At 22.6% G+C, this 22,757-nt stretch overlaps 7 protein-coding genes across 7 annotated transcripts; 5 read left to right on the forward strand and 2 right to left on the reverse strand. All coding sequences in view use genetic code 6, as the record gives it.

Moving 5' to 3' along the window:
- Window positions 1-1,039: 1,039 nt before the first annotated feature.
- On the forward strand, window positions 1,040-2,536 carry TTHERM_00086910 (metallo-beta-lactamase family protein; the record flags this gene model as incomplete). Its single annotated transcript, XM_001012739.1, has 1 exon — window positions 1,040-2,536. The coding sequence occupies one exon, from the start codon at window positions 1,040-1,042 to the stop codon at window positions 2,534-2,536; it is 1,497 nt and encodes a 498-aa protein (XP_001012739.1).
- Window positions 2,537-3,552: 1,016 nt separating this feature from the next.
- On the forward strand, window positions 3,553-4,815 carry TTHERM_00086900 (hypothetical protein; the record flags this gene model as incomplete). The annotated part of the gene is made up of 1 exon (XM_001012738.2): window positions 3,553-4,815. The coding sequence occupies exon 1, from the start codon at window positions 3,592-3,594 to the stop codon at window positions 4,813-4,815; it is 1,224 nt and encodes a 407-aa protein (XP_001012738.1). The 5' UTR covers window positions 3,553-3,591.
- A 592-nt stretch (window positions 4,816-5,407) lies between these two features.
- On the reverse strand, window positions 5,408-9,764 carry TTHERM_00086890 (transmembrane protein, putative; the record flags this gene model as incomplete). The annotated part of the gene is made up of 11 exons (XM_001012737.3): window positions 5,408-6,424; window positions 6,481-6,705; window positions 6,803-6,896; window positions 6,959-7,195; window positions 7,246-7,758; window positions 7,818-8,000; window positions 8,056-8,353; window positions 8,888-9,257; window positions 9,344-9,448; window positions 9,518-9,561; window positions 9,728-9,764. The coding sequence occupies 11 exons, from the start codon at window positions 9,762-9,764 to the stop codon at window positions 5,408-5,410; spliced, it is 3,123 nt and encodes a 1,040-aa protein (XP_001012737.2).
- A 1,886-nt stretch (window positions 9,765-11,650) lies between these two features.
- TTHERM_00086880 (hypothetical protein) lies at window positions 11,651-12,323 on the reverse strand (the record flags this gene model as incomplete). Its single annotated transcript, XM_001012736.2, has 3 exons — window positions 11,651-11,824; window positions 11,886-12,083; window positions 12,156-12,323. The coding sequence occupies 3 exons, from the start codon at window positions 12,321-12,323 to the stop codon at window positions 11,651-11,653; spliced, it is 540 nt and encodes a 179-aa protein (XP_001012736.2).
- A 1,793-nt stretch (window positions 12,324-14,116) lies between these two features.
- Window positions 14,117-20,217, forward strand: TTHERM_00086870 (hypothetical protein). The gene is made up of 5 exons (XM_001012735.2): window positions 14,117-14,273; window positions 14,422-15,961; window positions 16,027-18,237; window positions 18,454-19,402; window positions 19,463-20,217. Exons 2-5 carry the CDS (start codon window positions 14,618-14,620, stop codon window positions 20,140-20,142), a joined length of 5,184 nt encoding a protein of 1,727 aa, XP_001012735.2. The 5' UTR covers window positions 14,117-14,273; window positions 14,422-14,617; the 3' UTR covers window positions 20,143-20,217.
- A 918-nt stretch (window positions 20,218-21,135) lies between these two features.
- Window positions 21,136-21,676, forward strand: TTHERM_00086860 (transmembrane protein, putative; the record flags this gene model as incomplete). Its single annotated transcript, XM_001012734.2, has 2 exons — window positions 21,136-21,492; window positions 21,551-21,676. Exons 1-2 carry the CDS (start codon window positions 21,187-21,189, stop codon window positions 21,674-21,676), a joined length of 432 nt encoding a protein of 143 aa, XP_001012734.1. The 5' UTR covers window positions 21,136-21,186.
- A 743-nt stretch (window positions 21,677-22,419) lies between these two features.
- TTHERM_000086849 (hypothetical protein) lies at window positions 22,420-22,749 on the forward strand (the record flags this gene model as incomplete). The annotated part of the gene is made up of 2 exons (XM_012796757.1): window positions 22,420-22,579; window positions 22,652-22,749. 2 exons carry the CDS (start codon window positions 22,420-22,422, stop codon window positions 22,747-22,749), a joined length of 258 nt encoding a protein of 85 aa, XP_012652211.1.
- Between the last annotated feature and the right edge of the window lie 8 nt (window positions 22,750-22,757).

The following is a 22,757-nucleotide window of genomic DNA, read 5'->3' on the forward strand; positions in this document are numbered from 1 at the left end:
ATCACACCAGACATAAACTTTCTTTCTATTTTATTTTTTGTAATATAATATTTAATATATTTTTGAAAGATAATTTTTTAATCTCTTAATTTCAATGCATAATAAATAGTCAAGCTCGAAGAAAAATTTTATGATTTGCGGGGGTCTCAACCTCTTATTGTAGAAATCTAAAAAAAGCTTAATCAATTAAATCTCTCTGTTTTAATTTTTTGATCTCATATTTTTGAAAAAAACACCCTTCTTTTAATTAATTTCAACTAAAATTTTTTTATTTTATTATAATAAGCTGTATTTTTGTATACCTTAACTAAAAAATGTATAATTGTGACTTTTCTACTTAATTAAAATAAAAAATAGTTGTTTAAAGATTTAATGAATAATTTAATTCAAAATTCAAAATAAATAACTATATTTGTGAATAAAAATAAATTAACAATATTTTATTATTTTTAGTAAATAGGAAATATTTTTAGAAAAAATAAATTATTTTATAATTATATCTTTAGAAAATAAAAGTTATATTATTAGGATATTATTTAAATTAATAAAATATATATTGAGAAATTTATTGGATACTTTTAAAGAAAATATAATTTCAGTTAATTTGTTTTAAAGTTGTTTAACATGTTTTAAAAAATGTTAATAATAACAAATAATATTTAAAATTTTAGGTATTAACTTAATTAAAAAATATTACATCTTAAGTGTAATGATGAAAAATAATTTTAACTTTATTTAATTGATTAATGCTGTTGATTATAAAGAAATCTAAAGATTTAAAAATATAAACTTTCTTTTTAATATTGACTGAAAGTTTTAGGATTTATCAAAAATTTAAACAAAACTTTTATCTATTTATTGTTTATTTACTTAAATCAGCATTATAATAAAATATGATTACAATATTTTCTAATTTTTGTACGTTTTTTTATTTCTTATTCAGAACCAAAAAAAAAAGAAAATTTTTATAAATTATTTTTGATTCAATTTAAACATAATAATTTAGATTTTAGAAAAAGCCATTTCTTAGTTGATTTATATGGGTTGTAGCTCTTCTTAAGTTTAGGTAGTACCTGTTATATAAGAAAAAATACAAGAAGCATAAATATTTATTGAAGAAAACTAAAATTTTCATATTTGTTAGTTTTTCACTAGCTTTCTTTCACAGATAAGTTACTACATTGAAAGTGAAAAGCAGGCAATACTTATAGATCCTCTTCGAGACATATAGCAATATATTGAATACTCTTAAAAAAGGGAAGCAAAAATAACGCATGTATTTCTTACAGATTTTCACTCTGATTTTATAGGTGGCCATGTAGATATTTAAAAATAGGCTGATGCTTAAATAGTCCTTGGACCAACTTCAATTGCAGATTTTGAATTTCATCAAGCAAAAGACAATGAAATAATTAGCATAGGCAAAATAAAAATGTAGGTGCTTTATACACCAGGCCATACAAATGAAAGCACCTGTTTTTTACTTTTGGATGATGAGAGATAGCATGCTATTTTTACAGGAGATACATTATATTTAGAAGAAGCTAGCTTTCCTAATTTAGCTGCAACAAGCGAATAAATTGATAGAAGTGAGCTTGCAGGACATCTATTTGACTCGTTAAGAAATAAAATTATAGTTTTAGACCCTACTTTGATAATTTATCCTGGCCATGTTACTGGAAATAGTAGAATTAATACAATTCAAAAGAATAAAAACTTCTAAGGAGTATTTGACACTTTATTAAATTAAATATAAACTAACGCTTCTTTAACAAAGACAGATCGCGAGTTATTTAAAGAATCAATATCAGGTCTTACTTATGTTCCTGAATACTATTTTAACAATATTTATTAGAATTAATTATCTATATAACCCATCAAAGAAATAGTAGATAAAAGCTTAGTTTTCATTCCACCAAACTAATTCTTGTAAGAGATTTCAAAGTATCAAGATTGCTTTCTAATAGACACAAGATCTCCAGAAGCATTCTAAGAGCTAAGAATTCCCTATTCTATTAATTTATTTGAATGGTTGAGTTTAGATGTTAAAATGAGAGCAAAATTGTAACCTTCATCCAAGCTCTTTATAATTTCTGAATGTGGTAAAGAAAGATATTCTATAACATTATTAGCTCTCATAGGATATGAACATATTTTGGGATGCTTAGAAGGCGGTTTTGAAGCTTTTTAGAAAAGTCATAAAATATATGGCTAAATTGCTTCTATCAAATCTCAGCACTTAAGTAAAGACATGCATTTCTTAGATTTAAGAGAAGAAGAAGATTTTCAAAAACACCACATTAAAGGTGCTTATAACATACCAATCAATACTATAACTATAGCTACTTAACATGATTCGTAGCCTTTAGCTCTGCCAAGAAATAAAATTATATACGTTTACAGCAATGCTAGCAATAGGTCTCTGGCTGGATGCTGCCTGTTAAACGAATCAAGCTATTATAACATCGTTCACGTAGACGATAGCTATAGTGCCATTAAAAAAAACAAAAAACTAGAATTCAAATCTGGCTCATGAAATAAAAAAACTATTCTTAAATATATAAAAAACTCAAATTTATATTATGATTTTCAATTTTTTAAGAAAACTTTTGGCATTTAGAAATTCAAACTAATTATGGGATGTATGGATAAAAATAAAAAAATTTGATAAGAAATGTAAATTAGATATGGCTGAAGATATTTGATTATTTGAATAATTATAAGAAGGTAATTTGAATTATTTATAACTAATAATAATTTATAGCAAATTTTAATATTTATTAATTAAAACAAATAAATTTAATAACAAAAATATAAAAAAATGGTATTATTTTGTATTAATAATTGTTAAAATTTTTAAATTTAATATTATTTAATTATTTATTAAGTGGAATAATTACTTTTAAAGATTATATTTTTTATTAAGTAGTTTTAACATTTATGAGAAATGTAATTTCATTTTTAATTAATTTTGAAAAAATTAGATTCTATTTGAAAATAATTAAAATTGATTGATGTGATGATTGAAATGCAAAATTATAATTTTTTACAATAAAAATATTTAAAATTAAAATAGATTGGTTTTGGCTTACATGCAAATATTTAAATCAATCAAGCTGATTTTACAAATTGTTAAATTAAATTTATTTTTTTATTTGAATTAATTATTAAAAATAATTTTACTAGTTAATATAATTATGAATGTATTGTATTTATATTGAAAAAAATTATTAAGAGTAATATATAAATTAGTTTGCAATTTTTGGATATCATCAAGCTGATGGTAGATAAACAACACAAAAAACATGCAATTATTTATTTATTTGATAATAAAAAATTTATAAAAATTATGAATTTGTGGAACTAGATAAGAAGATGAAGAATATATGGAATAAAAATAAAAATTTTGGCAACCAATGAAGTATTTGCAATAAAGCATAATAAAATAAACACCATTAATTAATTAATTAATTAAGGATGGAAGGAAGCATTAATAATAAACTAAAATTGTTGCTTTGATATATTATAAATATTAATTAAAGCAAATAATTAATTAAGTTGATATTAGTTTGTCAAAAATAAGATTTATAAATGTGGAAGAGCTCGCTAAGAAAGTAATCAGTAGATATAAACAAGAAGCTGACTAAAGATTAAGCACATCAGTAATCTTATAATGTTGATTTTGAAAGAACAAATACTCCTGAGAAGCGCAGCATGAGCGCTTAGAGGCAAAAACGATATTCAACACCTAATAATTAAATAGATTTTTTAAGGGTTGAAGAAATACTGAAAAGTAGAGATCCTGAAGCATAATTCAGTCAATCTTTTAGAATGAAAACTGAGGATAAGGAGAAAGTATTTATTAACCACTTTAAAAATGTTTAAGTGCCCAACTAAAAATATTTCAATCACCTTGTAGGGTAATGTAAATGTGGTAAATGTAGCTGCAATCGCTGTAAATGTACAGTAAGAGAATTATAACCAGATTATAAAAGGCTAAACAGATCTCTTTACTAAGCAGATTTTTAGCCTAAGTTAACTGAAGTTCCTTAGCCCTTTCCGTAAGACAAAGACCCATATAGGATGCAGTGCAAAATAGAGTTGAACACTACATAGAAAACAGATTTTATACCAAAAAAGGGTGTTGATCCTAAATTAGAGTGTGGATATATAGATAGAAACACTCTAAATTGCGGTAACTAAGCAATAGATCACAATACTATGTATAAAAATAATTTCAATATTAAAAAAATTACTCCAAACGTTTTGTTTACTCATGAGCCAATTGAGTACCTTAGAGTGCCTCATGATAAAATTAAACAAAAGCTTACTTCGGAAGTTAAAAGCAATTTTCGTGAGCCTAAAGAATCCCTATTACCAAGCTAATTAACAGATTAAGGCAAAAACTTCACTTATATTAATTTCGCCTATGATAGACATAAAAACTTGAAGCCTCCTATTGGCATGGATGACAAAATGAGTCTTAACACAACAGCAAGAGACTCCTTCAAGCCATTTTAACCTGAAAAAACCTAATAAAATGTATAATAAAATTAAGCTCTTAAATTAAGCTAAACAGGCGCTAAGTTTAGAAGCACTAGCAGTGACCCATACAACTAGGAGTTTATCAAAACAAAAAATGAATGGGTTCATGTATTTAACAATTAGTAAATTCCAAACCATTAAGGACAGTTCCTGAGTTCAAAAACTCAAAACTTCTACCCTAAAAATCTAAATTAGTCTTGTGAAGGATGGAGAGTTCCTGATGACATTGAGAGATTACCTAAAACTGCCTACATGCATGCTTATGCTTGATATTTCTTTTGTTATAATTTAAATAATGAAAAAAAGAGAAACAAAATTTTTTTTATTAAACCAAAAATTTTTAACAGTAAAAATATCAAAAATAAATAGTTATCATACAGATTAAATATCTGTATTATTTATAAGAATATAAATTTGATTTCAATTACATTCAATATTTTATTTATATAGTATTTTTATATTATTTACTCATTTAATTCAAATAAGAAAATTCAATAAAAATTAAAGTATGTATTTACCAAAAACAAAATTCAAAGTATTATCTAAAAATTAAAAGATTATTTATTTATTTCCTTTTTTAAAATTAAATCAAATAAATATAATGTTATTTTTTATTCTAAAAATATACATTAAAAAGTACCATATATTAGAACTATTTATTATTCAGCTTTTTTATAACAAAATGAAGAATTAAATTAATTTTTAAGTACTTTTAAAACTTTTATAATGTGGATTATGAGCAAAATCAATCAATTTTTTAAATAATATAGTAATTTTGAATGAGCAATAATTAACTTTTATTTATTTATTTTTACTATTTGGAAAAATCAATAAATTGTTGAAAATTTTAGTTTTAAAACTATCAAACTAATATTTAACAGTATATTAATTATTTCATATTTTGAATGAAAATAAATTAAAAGTAAAATTTAAGAAAAATACATTAGAAATAAATACTTTTAATAAAATATTGTTTTTGAGCAGCATTTGAAATAGATATTTTCTAAATCTAAACAAAATAAATATATATTTATAGGGATAGAAATTATATTTTTTAATTTTAGAAAAAATACAAAAAACAGAGTGGAAAATTAATTAGGATTTTTATTGTTAGGATGCTTATCAAGCAATTAAGAAATAAATAGTTATAAGAGGTAAATAGATAGATAAGTAGCAAATTATACATAAAAATAAATTGGTATTAACTTGTTTTTAATTTAAAATTTTACATGTTATTAATTATAGATTAATTATTTTATACTGGTTATATTAATTATTTGGCAGGCTGCTACTATTTTTGTGGTCTTTTAGTTGATTATAGCAAGTTTATATTTATAGATGAAATCATTAATTATTTTGTAAATATATATATTTTTTAATCTTCTTTACTAAGTTAATTGTTGATAATTTATTTATTTGTTCTATTAAACATTAAAATAATATTTTTTTTGATATAAATACTTCCATTATTTAATGGCAATTAATTCTTCACTTTTATAGCTTTTTATTAAACTAAATAATGCTTGTATAATTTTATTAATGATGTTGATGACTATTGTTATTTTATTATTATTTCTATTAAATTTTAATTTATTGATTATTTTTTCTTATTTTCTTCAAAAGAAGGTTGCTATTGAGCTTAAGAAATCTTTATTTGGTTCTACTCTAATTTATTTATTTGGAGATGAGGAAGAAGACGAAACAGATTTAGTTGAAGAGCTTTAAGCTGATATAAGATATTGCCTTTTTTTAATATTTAGATTATTTATTTATTTAGTGTGTTTATTAATATAATTTACTTAAGTGCTTTACAGACTGCAGCCATTTCTTATCTACTATTTGCCTCAAATGTTGCTACATGCTTTTTATTTGAATGTCCCTAAAATATATATATAATATTTTACTTAGAATTATTCTTTTTTTCTATTAAGTTACTCTAAATCCGATTTAGAATGAAGGGTTCTCGTTTTTAGAAGGGATCAAATCTGTTACATCAGTGGCCATAAGAATTGTGATCTCAGAAACAGATTCAATATGAATCATGTATCTGTCAAAAGCATTTTTTCTTAAAATAAGTTGGCAATTCATTTTCAAAATGCTATCTTCATCACTTGACTTAAGTAAATTAAAAATCTTCATTCTGTCGTCATATTAAGTAATCTTTTGTTTAAAATTGACTTAATTTAACTCAAATTTTAGTAAATAATGAGATTTAAATTTTAAAAAAAACATAAAATAAAATATTAATTTAAAATACTTTATTTTTTAACTTCTATTGTTCGTCTCTTAATATTTCAAGCTCTTTCCAATTGGCCTCGTACTAAGTTTTCATGTTAGCTAACTTCTCGCTCCTTTAAATAATATTTAAAATCAACTTCAACAAAACAGAATATATTTTGCATTTTTATCTTACTTTTCATCCAGATAAGAAATAGTTTCTTTGAGTCTCTTTTCGAGATCTTTATTTTCTTAACTTACTTAAAGAATTTCCTTTTGCATACTCTCTATTTAATCAATAAGAGCTAGCTTTTCACCCTGCAAATCTCTGATTTGATTGGTCAATTCATTAATTCTATGGTTTAGTTATTTAGTAGATTCACTCAGAGAGTTGTTTTCTTTCTCTTCTTGTGCAATTTTAATATCCTTTTTTCTATTAATTTATTATTTTTTTACTGCCATTTTAAATGAAATATGTCATACAAGTTTTCAATTTCCACATCTTTCTATGAAACAAGATGCTTATAATGATCGATCTCCTTTGAGGCTTCATTAGCTATGTTTTTCATTTGCATAAATTCATCATGGTCATGTGTAGATACTCTCAAACTCTTGAACGATTCTTATTACTTATCATATTAGTCATATAATTGGTCATAGTCTGCTCTTATTTACTACAGTTAACCTTATAAATCCATGAGTTATTCTTGCAAGCTTTAATTTTCTGATGATAATATTTCTCTTGTTTTAACTAAATCTTTATTTATCTATTATAGAACGTGAGCTTGAGTTGCTTATATTTTATATTATCTTAATTCCTATACATCTTTTTTTAATTATTTATTTTGATGCAGTATTTCCTCTATATCTAATCCCTTTCCATTATCATCTGCTAAGTTTGTTATGCTACTTGCCTTACTTTTACCATTAACAGAAGAATCTTCTAATTTATTTTAAGAGTTTTCTTCACCAAACTTTAACTTTTAAGCTATTTCCCTAATAAAAAAATTAGATTTTAATTTATATTTTCATTGAATTTAATCAATATTCATTACTTTGAAGCACCTCTAATAGGTTCATTTCTTAATTTTTTAATTTCAGAATCAAGCCTTATAATAGTTTGAAAAAGTCTTGCAGATTAATTTGAGCTTTCAATCAATTTTTATCTTGCGTGTTCTTCTCTTGAAGTAGTCATTTTTGTGAAACTTGACTTCACATCAGAAATTTCATCTCTTGTTCTACATTTTAATATTAAACATATTCAAATAAATGAATGATAAACTAATTATTTACGTTAAAGGATAATTTATTTAAGAAGTAATGAGAGTTTTTTGTGTTTCAGATTGATGCTCATCTGGCTGAGCATAACTAAAATTTGTAGAATAATTTTGCTTACTATTTTGTAATACCTAATCGCTTGTTGGGTTATGACGAGGACTTCTTCTAGGTGATTAAAATTTTGAAAAGCCAGAAGCTAACATGTGGGAGACTCCAATGTAACTCTGACCAGTTCTAAATACGAAAGGACTGGAAGATGCTAAAGCACTTTCATTCTTGGCATGAGTAACAGGAATAGGTATTCTCTTAACAGCTAAAATTATTTTTTAGTAAAATAAAATAATAAAAATGATAAAATAAAATAATAAAATTTATTAAAAATTGAAACTATTTTTTCAAATCACTTTTAGATAGATTTAAAATTAAAAAAGTTAACGTTTTTTTCTTGATTTATTTTTTTCATTTTTAATTTTTTGCTGATTTGAATGAAAAATAATTTGCTTTTAATTTTTATCCTGTTCATAAGCTAGATAATTTAAAGAGTGTTAGCTTTTATATGTGTTTGTGTTTGTTTTTTTATGATTTTACTTCGAAAGTTTGCTTTTTTTATTTTTGTTATTATCATCAAAAATACTTATTTTAATTTGTTTTGTATGCATTTTACAGCTTAACTTAGTTGATGCCAATTTAAATTTTATTAGATTTATAAAAGGTAATTTATTTAATATAGCCAGCTATCTTTTTTGATAAATTTAATTTGTTAAATATTCTTAGATTCATTCAATATAAATAAATGCGAAATTAATTTGCAAGATCTTAATTAAAATCTTGAAATTATTTTTTTTACGGTTATATGAGACAGATTGTGATTGCTTGCCTGCAGATGACTTGAAATTTGATCCGTTTAAATTATTGTAAGGGGTTTGGGGCTATCCATTTGACAATTCTGATGACTTTAATAAATTTTAATTTGTGAAGTCTGTTTCTTCAAAATGCAGCGAGCGTTCAGTATCAAATTGAGATGCTTATATTTAAATCTGTTAAGCTTTCTAAATCTAATCAAGAGGAAGTTTAAACCCATAGTTTTTAGCAGCTCCTAGCTAATTTTTTCCATTTAGAGATTGAATCTAACCAGGTAGCTGATAATTTGCCTATGCATTATTAAGATGCTCAGTAATCAAATTTTCGCCATTATCTATGTGTTCATCTTCTAATACCTTTTTAAATCATTAAAATATGATATCTTAACTTTCTACTTTATACCCTAATTATGGATTATTTAATTTGTAATTAAGTTTGCTACATTAGAAGTTTGAACTTTGCTTGGAGTTTCGTCATCTTGGTTTGTCTAAAGCTGTTTCACTATATCTGATTGATTTATACCACTAATGCTTCCATCCATCATCCTCTTTATATAAAAAATATTCAAAAATAAATTAGACTATTTACTATTCATCTATAATATTGAAAATTTTACAGATCTAGATTACTATTTAGGCTAAGGAGTCTCGAGATTTGGATCTAATTATAATATAATTTACACTTAGTTGAAAATTTTAAAACAACATATTTTAAATGATAATTTGATTTGAAAACAGTAATGTTTCTGTTGACTTTCTCCTTTAGAATTAAAATTTATAACACACACAAAAAGGGGAAACATATTTATGAAAGAAAGTATCCATACCTTAATGAGGATACAATTAGTATGGGTTATCGCTCATGTAGTCAATAAGCTTCTATGATATAAATAAGTTTGATAATAAGACTTATGCTTGCTTGCTAGATCTTTTTTATGCTTTTTTAATTAATCACTAATTAATAATTATAGTCTAAATTGATTGATTCTATCAGCTTATGTATTTAAAAGAATTATTTTGAATAATATGGTATAGTAATCACTGATTGAATTACATTTTACATATTTATTTATTTATTAATTTAATTATTTATTTATTGATCCTTACTAGTAAATTTGTTAGGACAATGCTTTTGTTAAATTAATTGATAAGCAAATATAAGCTAATAAGCTATTCACGAAAAATGAATGGCCTTATTACTAATAGTTGTTTATTAACAAAGATTTATTTATTTTTGTCTGAAAAAAAATTTTACATCAAAAAATTAAATGATAAGATAAATAAATACATAGTTTGTTTAGTGTGACTTGACTTATAAATTTAATTTATCGATGAATTAATTAATAATATAAAAATTCGAAAGAATTTCAACACTTTAAATAAAATTATACTATCTTATTTATTTTTATTTTTGTATTTAATAAGCAACAAAATAAGTAAACAAATTTATATTTAATTTAAATACAAAAGTTAGCTTATTGGCATACTTGATAACTCATTTGATTGTTTATTTTCTACAATAAAAAATAAAATTTAGACCATTTAAAATAATTCTAAGTTAACAAATTCTAATGACATTAAATTTCTTGATTGATCTCTAATAATTACAAAATTAATTAATTTAATTTAAAAATTCTTACTTTATTATTTTCATTTTGATTCGTGACAACCATTATTTTTCTATTCTTTACAGATGAAATTAAATTAGACAGAGTAACTAAAAAGAAATAAGCAAATAAAAAGCGCAATAAAAACATGCGTTGCTTATAAAGAGCTTCAATCATTTTTAATTTCGTGATATAAAATATATTTTCTATAAAAAGCTTAATTAGAAATAATAAATATAAAATTAATTAAAATACTTCTATTTTATTTATTTTTGAATTAAATTAAAGTATAAAGTATATATTATTTTTCTATTATTTTATTTACTTAATTCACTTTCTAGCCAACTAATAGGAGTTGTTTGTAAGACTGCTGGATGATATTGATTGAAAGTTGAGATTTTTATTTTTTGATTAAGCTTTAAAAACTTGATAATAAAAAATATTTTATGCTATTTCAGAAATATTAGTAAAAAATAAATAGTCGGGTTTATAATTTTAATTTAATAATTTTGATAAGTAAGTAAAAAATTAATTAAAAAATATTATTTTACAATCAAGGGTTTTTTTTGAAATATTTAAGATTTTTCTTTTAATTTTATAAATTGCTAACAGTTTGAATGAAAGTTAATTTAGTTAAAAATTCTAAAAATAGTTTTATTTAGAGTTTGCTTCTCCTTAATTAAAACACCAACCAAACCTCTCTTATCAATTTTAATCTCCAAATGGTATTTAAGATTGTGGGTTTGGGTGTGAATGCATATGAGGATTTAAAGTATTTCTATATTTAATTATTTGATAAAATTCATCATTTCAGATTCTAAATCTCTCCCCTCACATAAGTAGATAGATAGATAGATTAATAAAGTAATTGGTTTTTGGAAACATTGTATTTCTAAAAAAAAAATAATGAAATATTTAATATAAATTTAATTCACTAATTAAAATTAATCTATATTTTTAATTTTAGAATAAACATTAATGATAAAAGTAAGATTAACAATTGTTTTGAACATTTTGAATTAAGATTTTGATTAATTTAAAATGATTTTTTCTTTTGAAAATTGCTTTTTTATTAAAATTTATAAAAATTATTTCTGCTTGTTTTAATAAATTTTGATAAAAATAATTCATACATAAACAACTTCAATTGATTAATTTTATTTTTTTCAACTCTTTACAAAATTCGCATTAAAACACTATTTTTGTTCCTATCTTTTTGCAAAAGCACTTTAATTCTAGTTACTTATCTTTGAACTCTTTTTTCAACTTTTCGAATCTTTCTTACTCCAATTTTTTTTGTTGAATTTCTTGTTCAGCCTTTTGAGATAAAATTGGTAATAAATTAGAGAGAAAGATTCATCCTAAAATTTGATATTACCAAATATAGTTTCTTTTTCATTTATATTCTCTCTTCTTCAATATACTTTTCTTCATCTAAAGATTAATTTAGATTATCTAATATATCTATTTACTCTTCATCATCTGAAATGGCTCTATCTATAATATCTTCTATATCCTCATAAATGTTACCAACTTTTTTACGATTGGTTAAGGCTTATATTTTATCTAAATTTTCCTTTTAAACAAAACTAAAATTAATTCTCAATATTAAAAATTTTTTTTTCCATAAATAATTCAATAATTCTACTTTCGATTAGCTCTTTTTTAAGAATGTATGTCCTTCAACTTAGATTATCTTTTTTTCTTTTGCTTATGATTAGTTAAGTAAAAAGGATTGAAATTTATTTTAAATGTTCTATTATATTTTATTATGAGTAGGCCTCCTATTTAATTCAGCTATATCATTAAAGTCCATTAATAGCTTATATAAAAAACAATATCTCAATTTTTTAATGTTTATCGCTTAATTGATAAATATTCGTTATTATAATTTATAAAATTAAAACAAATAGAAAAAAATATCAACTTTTTATATAATAAGTGAAATGTTAACAAAGTAGAAACATTAATAAAAGGTTAACAAATAAAATATTTGAATCTTAAAAATTAATTTAAAAATAGAATTTTATTTTTTAGTTCTCAATTTGTAAATTGTTTTTCAAAAAGAACTAATTTTTTTTCTAAAAAGTAAATAAAATAAGAATTTTCAAAGTAATTTATAATTTTTCATAGTAGAAATATTCAAACCAATTTTATTTTTTTAGTCTGATTATTTAATTTATTCATAAAATAATGAAAAAATATTTCCTTTAAAATGCTTAAAAAACAAATTTATTTTTATTGAAACTTAAAAAAAACAATTCTAAAAAATTAAAATTTAATGATTTTATTTTATTTTTAATTGAAATAAATTAAATTAAAATGATTTGAATATATAAAAATAATTTATAATCAATAAAGAATTAATTAATTCAATCTGAATTAGTGAAATCATTTTTAGAAATTTCAACTTTTAAATAAATAAATAAATTATTTTTATATTAATAAGAAATTATTTAAGAAAAATAAAAATATGAGATTCAGCAATTTTGCAATCAGATTTCAAATAGTAAAATAAATTTTAGCTATTAAACAAAAATATTCATATAAATGCAAGTTATATGAAGCTATTTTTTTGGAAGTTAAAATCAATAGTCTTATTTTATTTTGAATGCTTAAATCTCAAAAATTAAAATATTTTATAAATAATTGAAAAAACAAAAATATTTAAAATAAATAAAATATTACTTTTTTTAAAATCGTAATATTTGAAATTAGGATGGATCATTAATTATTATTGTAATAATTTTTTTTAATTAGCTTATTCAATCATATTTTTAACTTTCATCTTTTAAATATATTGATTGATACAAAATTATATAGGAATATTAAAAATAAAATTCAAAAAGATTTCACTAATTAGAAAAATATTATGTAAAAGAAAATATATTTGATTATTATGATATTTAAAGAGTAAATAAGTTTTAAGTTGGAATGTGTTATTAAATTAGATGATCAGTATTCTTTGATTAGCCATCAGCTCAGTTAAATGACACAAATAACTTAATAAATAGTGAGATAAAAATGATATGAAATAATTAATTTCTAAATTCAGAACCTAAACTTCTAAATTTTACCACGAAATAAATTAATATAATTGCATATTTAATTTTCGCAGCTGTAAAAATAAAATAAGCGTAAATTATAAATAAATTAATTAATTTACCATACAAAAATAATTAAAAAGTGCTAAGCTTGTTACATTCAAAATAATTTGTTTTTGGAATTACTAATTTTTATTTTTATTAATTAAATATGTCATATTTATTTACTGAATAAAATATCATTATTATTATGAAGCAATTTAATAATACTTCAACATCAAATAAGCGTTTAAAATAATTCTTTTATAAAATTATATAATTTTTTGTTATAGAATAAATTTTAAATGACTAACCAATAAATCAATGGTCGAATCTGTAATATTCATACGAATTAAATGAGAGTAATTAGGTCGTAATAAATAAATAAAATTGTGGTTGAACATATGTCTAGACATAATACGTAGGAAAAGGTATTCATTTGAATTTGTAAGTCAATTGCAATCTGATTATTTAGATATGCAATTATAAAGTGACAAATGAAGTCAAATAAACAATTTTTGCCACAAAATTAATTTATCAAATCAAGTAATTGAATAAATATATAAGCTAATAAGTAGAAGAGGAGAATAAAAAGTTGACAGAAATCAGATATATTTTGAAGAGAAATAATTTATAACTATTTTAGCTTTTATTTCAATTACCTAAATTAAAATACAAACAAAGTAAGTAAATACATTCTTTTTAAACAAAAAAATAGCCATTAATAAATACCATTTTATAGAATATCCAATACAAACAATATTCTTTCAATTTTCTAGTTCACATGATAGATGATTATTCTCATCAACATTATTCAAATTTTAATTCTAGAAATCAGTACGTATAAAGTCCTAGCTTGAGACATTTAGTAAGCAGAGGAAATAAATAAAATTAAATTAACTTGTAACAAAGCCAAGAACAAGACCAGAAACACAACCACTGGACAGATCTCTTCAGAAAATAAAGAAATAGCATTGAAAACGAGGGGCGAAATATAAATAAGCAGTTTTTATTGAAAGAGTAATTAATGCAATAAAATAACCAGTATTAAGCATAGAATAATTCAATTACTAGTCTCTCAGAATTAGGAAATCCTAGGCATTAGTAGTCGTCTTAATAGTCTTTGCTAAACAATTAAAATGTTAATAGGAACAAAATTTACAGGTCTATTAGCTCTATAAACGTTGACAATATAAGGAGGAATGTTATTTAAGTAAAGTACAACCAAAATATTAAATTTGTTGTTTAACCCTAAAGACAAAGGGAAAGATCCTATACGGAAATGCACTCCTACGTCAAGATACCTCAGCTGCGATAAAAAGTTTATCTTCCTGAATCTGGCTGTAAGTCTTTGACGTTTATAAGAGGAGATTCTGCTCAAAATTGTAGAGATTCCTCTCAAAATTGTAGATATTCCGCTCAAAATTGTAGAGATTCTACTCAAAATTGTAGAGATTGCTAGTCTTAAAAAGATATCAATTTTAATCAAAGATAGTAATTCGCAGCTAAATTCTAAGAGAAGCAAATTGACTTAGTAAATATTTATGGTTAAAACAATAATGGTTTACCTTAAAATAGCTAATATGTTAGTAAACAAAATTTTTTGTATCAGAAACCAATCAATTAACCTTATATTAAACCTGAACACTAACTGCAATAGAACGCGTATAAAGATTTGAGAGCTAATCTCTCTTCTTAAAGAAGCTAAAAGTATGAACAGCTGAGCTCTGCTTCTAACCAAAATTTATACTCAGCTAGGACACAGCCTAGTAACAATATTGAATTTATGAGTAATTATAATAATAATTTAAATCAAAGTACTCATTATAATATATAAAAACGTACTTCTTCAGTAGAAAAACTGCCTTCGATTCACTAGACTTAATCATCATCTCCTAAAAAAACAAAAGCAACTTTCTATGATGAATACGATGACTTTAATAACCATGCAAAATCTTCAAGCAGTTAAGGATCCAGATAAGTTTTGAAAGATTTGAAAGAACAAAAATAATTGACTGATGCTGAAAAAGTTGTAGAAAAATAAAAAAGAAGAATAAAAATGTTCAAAACTGCAAGTTTGGTAGTAACAAAGCCAGCTTATGTAGTTGACTAATACACCACAGTAACTGGTGGTTAAGATGATGCTAAAATTGATTAAGGTTCTCCCCAGTTCTCTAAATTCGACTATGATAGTGTATAGAGCTAAAATATTCCTGCCTCTCCTGATTTATAAACTCGTCTTCCTATGATAAATGATAACTAATTTTCTTTGAGCCCAATTCAACCTATAAATAATGCAAAGATTGTTCAAAACACTGCAGTTTAAGCTGATTTTTAAACTTATGCAAAAATAGATGATCAAAAGCAAAATGTGAAAAATTTTTTATTATTTATTATAAATTATCTAATTAGAATTCTTATTTATATAATAAAAAGGGTGAAGACGGAAAAAATGATCAAAGTAATTTAGAAAATGCCAAATAACAAAATTAATTTGATAAAAAAGGATAAAAAAAAGATTAACAACATTACATTTCACCTGAGTACTAGATACTTGAGAAAGAAGAGTATGAGCATTTAAACGATGATAAGAGCAAAGAAAACTTAGACATAAACAGTTAAGGATCACCTTCTAAAAAAAAAATATAACTTAATTCTAAAATCAGTAATTTATAAGGCGTATCTGCTCTTTCTAAGATTGTCTAAGACAGAGACAGCTTTATTTCAAAAGCTTAAAAGCATAAATATATAGATCCATTAGAGGATGTTAATTTGGAATTGTCTCCTGATGGAGTATTTTCAAATCTTACTTTGACTCAAGACAAGGAGATAATTAACGCTAGAGCTTACTATAAAAAAACAGGAAAAGGATATGATTTATAATTAAAGAGAATTTCTAGTTTAGACAATGTTTTTCCTGAAAAAGATGTAAAAAGAATTATAGATATTAAAATAAATCATGACATAAATGAGCAATACTTGGATTTTAGAGGTGAATCTATTATTCGTGTAGCTAGATTGGATGAATATGAAATGGAAAAGTAATTCAATTCTATTGTTTTAGAAAGAGAAACAAAAGGAAAAGGGTAGTTTTTACCAAGAAATGCTTATATTTATAGACACTTTATTATTGAGTAATTTGACAGATTCTACTTTTTGTAAGATTAAATTGGTTCTTATGTTGTCTAAAAGGAAGCTCTTTCTGAACACTAGTTCAAAAGTATGATGCTCAATTTATTGGACATCATACTTTCTAAAAAAATTACTAAAATCTCTCATGATAATGTAGTTTTTTGTGTTGCTGATTAAAAGTTTTATTGCATGGATCGACTCTATAATTAAGTTCCAATGGATGAAACCACAGAATAAAATGATCCATATTAGAGATATTAAAATCAACAAAGTGAAATTTAAGATGGAGCTACCGAACAAAAAAATTATTAAATTCTTCAAGATCTTATTGACTTGATTATTTAAATCAAGTTTTAAACATTTTCAAGAAATCAAATAAGATAATAACAATAAATCTAAAGCATAAAATCTCCATTTGTAACTTACCTAATTAAAGAATTTCAAACAGCTAAGTCTTAACAAGAATACATTTTACAACAATAAAGAATGGGAAATAGTTAAGCAAAAGAAATAAATGTATTTACTTAGCTTGAGAATATACGTAAAAATATATTTAAGCACCATCTTGAAGCTCATGATGTTATAAAGAGAGATGGAGATATATTTTCATACCATATTCTTATGAAACCACGTCGCTTTAGAGAATTTATAGATATGCTTTACTATGGCTCTGACATTTATGTAGACTAAAATATCTTAGCTAACGATTCAGAAGTAGATGACATTTACTAAAGAGATTCCCTAGGAGTAGAAGAAAAATCAAAAGGATCTGATTCTCCAAACCATTCTCAAAGCTCTTTTTCTTAATATGATTCTTCAATCAAATCAGCAAGCAACTTAAAAGATGCTATAAAGAAAACCCAAAAGAAAAGTCTATAAGAAATATTGTTTGATCAAGCTAGATCTAAAAGAGATAACATAAAAATAATAGAATACGGAAACAACATTTTCCCTAAAAGATAAATAACAAAATCAAATTTAGATCGTTTGTATGCCTACATAGAAGCGAAATTAGAATAAAAAGATTACAATGATATTAATTTTTATATGAGTAAATTTGTATAAATTTGTAGTGAAGAAAATCCTTCAAGTTAAAAATATGCAAGAATCTAACTTTAATTAGCTCAGTTTAACTTTGTAACAGATACAAGTCTCTCTGCAACTATTTTAATTTGCATCTATGTTGAGAAAAAATTCTAAAATCTTGAAAAATTTGATCTTGAAAAATCTTTTGAATACAATAAACTAATGAGTGAATTGTCTGAAAAAACTAAAATTGAAGATTTCGAAATAACATTTTTAAAGGATAATTGCAATTTACTTCAAAATTCAGAAAATATAGAACTCTATTCTCAATCCCTTCATAAAGTAGGTAAATGGTACCTCCATTAAGATAAGCTTGAAGCAAGTCTAATATATTTGTACGAAAGTATAAAAGTCAGTTAAGATGATAAATTTAAATAATACTGCACCAAAATCATTTAAAACGTTGAAACAAGTCTAAAAAAATTCAAAGTAATAATTATTTTTTTAATTTTACCATAAAGATATCAATAATCATTTATAAAAATGATTGAACTAACCACCCTTTTTATAAAAAAAAAAATTGATTATTGTATTTTAAAAAAATTTGGTAATAGTTATTATGGGATTGAAGGGTCTAATAAATTTTTATTCAAAAATTATTAAAAATAAATATTTTATATTAATTTTTATTTAATATTCAAAAAGCTTCTCAGCTCCAGTCAAAACTTATAAAAGAATACTAAAGAAGCATATGACTTTTACAGTAAAAAAAACATAGGAGAAGTATAAACTAGATTAGAAAATATTAGTAAAGAACTAGGAGATGTCTATCATTTAAAAGAGAGAAAAGTAATTGATATATTTTATTTAACTGCCAAAGAATAAATAAAATATGATGAGACTGCAAGTAAAGGAGGTAATAATTTTGATCTTTTTCAAGGTTATGCAAACTCAAGTGGTATTTACAGTTAAGAGGAGTTAAATAATTGCTCTATCGAAATATAAGGAATCTATGGTGATTTATATGTTAAAGAAAAAAGATATTTAGAGGCTCTTCTTGAATACTTTTCTAAATTAACTCATATCAATAATAATACTCATGATGAATATGAATCTACACTATGGAAAATAGCTTAAATTATTTTTGAGCTAAATTATGGAGAATATCTTTATTCAATTTTAAATTGCATGAATTCAAATACAAAAATATACAAAGCAATTGAAGTATTGCACTTGCTTTCTAAATCAATTGTAATATTTAATGAAGTAGAGTCTAATCAATATTCTTCAGCATCAACTCATTATAATTCAACTTATCTTCTAAACAAAGCTCTAGTTTAAATAGAGCAAGCAAAGCAGATTGGATAGAATAACTCTTTAGTTAAATTAAAGGTTCAACTTAAAATTCTTGATGTTGAGTATTAAATCATACAAAAGCTAGGAGATCCCCAAGTAATTTAACAACGAATTGAAAATGTTAAATAGAGATTCGAACAAAAAATGACAAATGAAGAGTAATTTTTACTCTTTTAAGAATACATCAATATCTATTTGATAGACTCTTCCCCTGTATTTGATGTCAACTTTTTCAGCAAGTGTGAAAAAGCTGCTGAAATGGCTATCAAATATTAATTTTACTCACATGGAATTAAAGGTAATTATTTCATTTAAATCCTAATTTACCCAACTAATTAATTTTCTATTTAAAAAAAAGATATTGAAATTTGCTTAAATTTGAAAGTGGAGCTTTCAGTAAATGACATTTCAAATGAGGTTAAAAGTGTGCTTTAAATCTTAGAAAAGATAACCGATGAAGATCAAATAAACAAATGTTTAGACATAATTTCAAATAAACTTGACAATATTGAAGATGACAATTAGCTATTACAATTTATATTAAAATTCATAGAATTGAGCAATCAAAAGGAAAAGGTTGTTAACTTAGTTGCTTAGAACTTTAACTTTATCTATAAAATGTATAAAGAAAGTTTTGATCAATAAATTATAGACATATTATGTAAAAAAACTCATCTATATGGCTAACAGCAAGCAAATTCCGAGTGTCTGGCACTTAACGCCCAAATATTAGAATTATTATAACTAAATGAATTGCAGAATTCAAATTTAATCTGTAAAATTAATCTTTTTTCAATTAAATTAAGTTATTTAGAAAATAAATCTGAGTAAGAAATATTAAACTTATGTGAATCGTTTTTTGGGCATCTTGTTAACTTATCCAAATAACCAAAATTAAAGCAAAATGCTTTCGCTCAAATAAAATAGCTAATAAATTAAATTATATCTGAAAAAGTAAATATTTTCAAAAGCTACTTCAAAAATTATCTATAGCAAAATAAAATTACTAATACCTACCTTCTTGAACTTACTAAATGAATCAAATTATTTTGAAAATAAAAAGTCCATACATAAATATATATATATATATATATATATATATTTGTTTTGTTACATTATTACTAAAATTTACTATAAAAATCATAATTATAATTATTAAATTTGTTTTAGACTATTTATATTTATTTTCGTAATCTAGTTAGTATCTTTTTCAAAACCTTCTTTTTAATAAACAAAAAAAATTATAAGCCATTATTAAACATTTTTTTTGCAATATGATCAAAATTTGGGTTTTAACATAAGAAAATAATTGAAAAGTGTTATTTAATAATAATAATTCATTCAAAGATGATGTAGTAATGTAGAGTAAGTAGTCCATATAAATTATTAAAATAATTAACACAAAAATAATTTATTTGAAAAATGATAATTGTTTTTTTACCTATTTAAAAGATTAGTTTTAGTTAAGATTGAGTTCTTAATACTAATTTGACAGTAAATATAAATTTAAAAGTAATTTTCTGTTATTTTAAATGAAAAATAATTTATTAAAAAAATGATAATTATTTTTTTTAAATATTAACATATTAATTTTGGTTATGATTGAGTTCTTAATACTAATTTGACAGTAAATATCTATTTAAAATTCATTTTTGTGATATATATTTTAAATATTTAACTTATATAAGATAATTAATTTATTTATTAAAAAATCGGGCAAGTGTTTAAACCATTCCATAATAAAATTATTTATTTATGCATTAGATTTTTAAAAATTGTTTGAATTTTTTATGAAAAAAAATAGAATATTGTGTTTATATAAAAAAAATTTTGAATTTAATTTGTTAATTATTTAATTCAAATGTTAATGAATTTAATTATTTTTATTTTCCAAAATAAATTTATTATTTTTTAAGAAGACTATATTTTTATGGATTTTAATTGAAATATTTTATTAAATATCTAATTAACTTACATCTTAAATTAATTTAAATGTTTTTAAATCTATAAATAATTACTCAATGCTGACTACAAAAAATATATAAATTATATTAATTAATATAAAATAAGCATTGTTTTGATATGATCTTTAGTAAATTAGCTAAAAATACAATTAGAAGCCTTAATAATAAGTAGAAGGCAGGTATATTCTTCAATAAAAAAGATATTTTTATTGATCCTGAAAGCAAGAAAATTAGGATTAGTGAATTATCTCCTTATTTACTTGGTGGATTAGTAGGAGTTAGCTGGATATTTATACTTTACTTTTGGTATACATCTGAAGATAGAATGAGGATTAGAGCACAAAAATATTTAGATTAAAATTCTGCAATGTCACAATTTAAAAGCGCAGACGCTGAAAAACCTGAAGAATACAGATAAGAATATGTAAATAAAAATATTAGATGAGGTAATCGATTTAATATATTATTATTTAACAAATAAGATTGATAAATAAAAGAGAAAATACAAGTAGCTAGTAGATTCTAGAAAAAAAGACGAATTTTAATAGAAATAGCTTTATGAAGATTATTAAAAATTTGTTGCTAATGATCAGAAAGAAGATGATTGAATACTAATTACTTAATTGCTTTATTAAATTTAGTTAAAAATGTCAGTTTTATGAAATATTTTACAAATCTGTTTTTTATTATTTTAATCATGACAAAATTAATTTTTTTCAATAAAAAATATTTTATTTTTTATAAATTTTATTTCTTAAATTTAACAAATAAAATTAGCCTAAAGATTTAGTTGTGTTTTATTTTTTTGAATAAATTTATTTTTTAGCAACAAATAAAAATTTTTTTGTAATTTTTGAAAAGATAAAAAATAATATCAATGCAAAATGAATTAGAATTTTGGTTTAAATTTTAAAAATTTTATGTAAATGTGACATCTTTTTAATTAGTTGTTGCTTCTTTATTTAAATTGCAGAATAAATAAAGATTTAGATTTAAGTAAAGTTATGTGAATGTATTAAAATAAATAAATAGATAGATATGAAGCCATTTAAAAGAAAAATATAACTGGAAAAAACCTTAGCAAGTCCTATTTAATTTGTTTGGATAAAAAAATAAAAGCGATATGTTGTGAAAGAAAGACTTTTAAGTGTGTGAGATATTAGAGATGCAGACTAATAAATTGAATAGCTTATATTGATTTAATTTCAATAAGAAGAACTTAATAGATTGGATTGCACACATAAAATTCATTATTATTGTTAGCTTGCTTGCTTATTTCTAATGGAATTTATTTATCTGGTTTTATTGATTGATGAATAAAGAAATAATATGTAGGTAGGTAGGTTGGTAGATGAATAAAATCTAAGTAAAAACATACATACATAAATAAATAATAAATTAATTGAATATATAATTTATATATTTTAAACAGTTTTAATAAGGTCACTAAGTACATCAATAAATAAATACAAGTAAGAAAATAAAGCCAAAAATCTGGTTGCAAATATTAAGTAAACATTTATTTTACTTTCCATCCATTGTAGCATTTTGATCAATGGCACTCGCAACATAATTTGTTAAAGAATAAATTAATATTAGATAGAAAATACAATCGAAAAGGAATTACATCACTCATTAATTAAGCCCAACATCATAAAAACGAATAAGAATCAATCAATGAGCCATTTA

The sequence above is a fragment of the Tetrahymena thermophila genome (genome assembly GCF_000189635.1).
Source record: "Tetrahymena thermophila SB210 genomic scaffold scf_8254697, whole genome shotgun sequence".
In the NCBI taxonomy this organism is placed as follows: domain Eukaryota; phylum Ciliophora; class Oligohymenophorea; order Hymenostomatida; family Tetrahymenidae; genus Tetrahymena; species Tetrahymena thermophila.